General features: G+C 37.6%; 1 protein-coding gene across 1 annotated transcript in view; it reads left to right on the top strand.

Moving 5' to 3' along the window:
• The first annotated feature begins 528 nt into the window (after positions 1–528).
• Positions 529–3,890, top strand: part of LOC122090086 (protein PEP-RELATED DEVELOPMENT ARRESTED 1, chloroplastic) — a 39,163-nt gene continuing 35,801 nt past the window's right edge. Inside the window, exon 1 of the mRNA XM_042659924.1 lies at positions 529–979. Coding sequence (XP_042515858.1) covers positions 653–979 — 327 coding nt within the window. The 5' untranslated portion in view covers positions 529–652. The remainder of the gene's footprint in view (positions 980–3,890) is intronic.

Here is a 3,890-nt window from a genome sequence, read left to right as displayed (position 1 = left end):
GTTAGGGTTGCAAAACCCCAACCCTGGGTTAGTTGTACATATTATTATGATATATACACATGCACACACACCGCTCACATTTTTACTTTAAAAAACCCAATAAATTATTATAAAGTATAAATTCATCAATCATCATCCACTTTTGATTTTAAAAAATGTGTTGGAATGATGTCTTGGCATTAGATATATGTAAGAATCCGACCCAACCCGGCCCACCCTAAGGGCGGGTTAGGGTTGAATTTTTCTAGGCCCTAGCAGGGTTGGACCAAGCTCGGGCCCAATTAAAGGGATGCAGGGTTGGGCTTGGGTTTTAAGAAACTCGGCCTAACCCGACCCTATTTCACCCCTATTTGTAATTATCGGTTAAAAGGGTTGTGGTTCTAATATATGGCATTATGGTTGGTAAACTACGGCGGAGGCCACCGTAAATATCCCAATATTTATCTTTTTTTTTTTTTTGGAAAAAAAATCCCAATATTTATCAACGATATTGTTTTTTGGGCTCGAGATTAATATATTCGAAAATTACATTACCTACAAACTTTAGCTCAGCTAGTAGAGCGCATGTCTTTCTCGAGTGCTTCTTCTTCAGTTGTAATCCCTATCCATCTATTAACAATTGCAGAGAAGAAGCGGAACTCAGAAAGCAAAAATGCTGCAGACGCTAGCCATCTCCTCCACCTGTTCTTGCTTTTTTCCTACTTCAAAGCTATCCCCCACTGCTTCTGATCTTCCCTTCCTCTCCTCCGATTGCAGAGCAGCTTTTCTCTCCTTTTCTTCCCAACAAACGAAGAAGCGAACATCCTGGATTACCTTCTGCACCAGCTATGAAGTTGGTGGAGGCTTTCTAGATGAGGGTTTTGGATTAACGACCAGTACAAAAGCAAAAGAAGATGAGAAATGGGACCCCTCATACCACGAGGCGCTCCTTAAAGGGGGCGAACAGGTTACCTCTCTACTTGAGGAAATGGCGAAACTGGTGAGTTCAATTCGAATCATGCATACCCAGAAAGTGCTATTTGCCGTTTTTCTATTTCTCATATGTTTCTTCCTAGTACCGACGTGATGTAAAGCTTACATAATTGTGAAATTTGAAATTTGAAATTTTTGAAACAGAGCTAAGGCTTCAACAAATAAATATTAATATCTTTCTCTGTAGAAATTCTCGAAGTACCAAATATATCTAAATTCGACCGTGACATGTCTATTTGGTGACTCATACTATGGAACTTTGCCATATTCCCCCCCCCCCCTTAATACTAATTTATTTCTTTGTGTTCCTTAAGTACAAAATATGTCCATTGTTCTGTTTTCTAATAACTTAATTTTCCTAGCTACACGCGTTGATTTCTGGTATGAAATTCTCAGACCTTCAGAGTTCAGGTTCTTGTGTTGTACTTTTTATCTGGGCAAACCTAGAATTTGGGCAAACTTTCATATTGTCCTGCTGAATTCCTTGCAAGTTATGTGCACATTAGTTTGGGGGAAAAAAATGTGGTTTTAAATTGGTCAACATGTGCAAGTCTTCAAGAAATCTGATATTCCTCTAATTAGCATTGCAGAGTCCAGGAATGCACAAATTCACAGAGTTTATTCTGCATCGTGACCATCGTCCAAGTAGTTTAGGAAATGTATTTTAAGTATTTTCCCCTTCTCTCCTTGCCCATTATCACTGTATTTTTTAATATTCTGGAAAATTTTATTGTATTCTTTTCCCTGCACTTCAAAGCATCTATGGTCTGGGTTTTCAGTTTGTAATTTTTTTTTTTAACCTGATATGCGTATTTTAACAAGGCACATAGTTGTTAAGGCAATTAAGTGACCCAAGGCAAGAAGGGGTCCTTAGGCAACAACTTGCCCTAGGTGTGTGTTATGATTATATATAGTATAGCACTGATAAGGCTGAGTTGTTGTTGTTGTTGTTGATGATGTAATATAGCACCGATAATTTTATATAATTATGTTTATATGCAATGTAGAAGCCATATCATTGCAATATGTTATAGTTATATTAGAAATGGCCTAATATGATAAAATCAACATATAATAAATAGGATATAATATTAGCATGTTCATAAAAAAATAAAATAAAATAAAGCAATAAATATAAATCAATGCAAACTTGTGACGTGTCAACAAGGCATGCTGTCGCCTTGGGCCCAACAAAGAGCCTGGACACCTAGGGGACAGATTGTCAACTATGATGAGGCATGATTGAATTAGTTTCAAACTTCCAAGCTTTTCTCTATGTTTTTACTAGCATCCAGCATGTTTGTTTTTGTCTACTTGATTGCATTAGACAGGATATGTGGCATATGCCTTGGTGTGGGAATATGCAATTGGCAGCCTTGATGGTTCAAGTTTGTGGCCTATCTTGTTTGGTGAGTTCTTTCAGTTGCCAAGTTGAAGTGAAATGTACAAGATTCAGCAACTGAACAATTTTGATTTCTCCTAGGTTTCTAGCCTTGAAGAGCCCCGATGCAGGAGCTAGGGAAACTTGTCGAGAATATTGTGTTTTTAGCTTCGGCTGTTAAGCTTTCATGGGAGGTCTATGATAGTTGAATATGTGTCGACCATAAATTTCTTGAACAATCTTTGATACTTGGGGAGCTATATTATTCGGCCTTATTATTTTGAATCCTTTATTTCTTATTAGACCATACAAGGTCAACCTCTCTTCATCTTTCCATCACTAAACAGTTGTCCTCTATTGGTCAAACCTTTGTTTGCATAGTGAGTAATTTGTAATTTAATTAAATTCTTCCCCATTCTTGGAGAGTCAAATTTGGGGTGGTTGATTTCTTAAGAACTGTTTTCTCTCCGTGTTGGTGATGCTAGTTTTGTTAGCCCGATGTTACTGTCATTAATATGTAGTTCAAACCCTGTGATTAGGTTTTGACTTTGTATTGAAAGATGTTTCCTATATGGAGACAACTTTGAATCCTTTATGGAGTTAACCCATTGTTATATGCTGAGTTTTGTTTTCACATACATTGATAAAGCTATGTCTTTTCACATACATTTATAAAGCTATGTGGTACCGACCTTTACAGTTGTGAATAAAATCATTTACAGTTTCCTGTTGAAAAAAATAAGAATAAAAATATGAAGCCCTACTTCTCCAAGGTTTGATATGTCAAAACTTTGGATTATTCAAATTTGTGCAAAAGCTTCCGAAAATTGCTCTCCAAAGCTTTTCAGCATATGGATTAATGGATAAATATATGATGACTTGTTCCCTGTATGTGTATGACAAATGTTAATGGTGGATTTAATACCCAACACTAGACCAATACCAACGAAGCAGCAACGACCTTTAAAGGTGCCTGACGGTTTTTTCTCGTAAGCCACTTCACTAAGGCACTTCCCAATAAACAGCAAGGTTTCGGAAAAACAATAACAACATGCATCGCCAACTATACATCCCGAAATGCAGTCTAGATAGCGGGCCCTCCCCTTTCTGACTGGACTGACTCGGGGAAGGGTCAATCTCCTCCGGAGCATGCTTCACAGCCACTCATTCTTCCTGACGAAAGGTGCGTCAAAGCATGCTAATGCAGCAATCAAACTACTGCGCATTAGCGCCTGCGGTAACAAGGTCTGCAAGCCGTGAACTATGATCTTATTTTCTTGGCGCTCTCGTGCATCTCATCACTCTCCTCTCTCTTTTGTCTCATCTTTCAATTTGTAGCCTAATATGCCTCTATCCTGTGATAGAGGTTTAAAAACTCAAGTTTGCACATTTAGAAACTTCTGTTTGTGATTCCCAAGTCTATGAATCATTATGCCCTTTCTAAGTTTCTGATGAAGTAACCTGATTTTGTATACATTAGTAGCATATGGCTGAATAACTTTCTATATTACCCTAGTTAAGTTTGTAATTCTTTCAC

Source organism: Macadamia integrifolia, chromosome 9 (assembly GCF_013358625.1).
Source record: "Macadamia integrifolia cultivar HAES 741 chromosome 9, SCU_Mint_v3, whole genome shotgun sequence".
In the NCBI taxonomy this organism is placed as follows: Eukaryota; Viridiplantae; Streptophyta; class Magnoliopsida; order Proteales; family Proteaceae; genus Macadamia; species Macadamia integrifolia.
The sequence above is the reverse complement of the archived record's forward strand: the minus strand, read 5'-3'. Positions and strand labels throughout refer to the sequence as shown.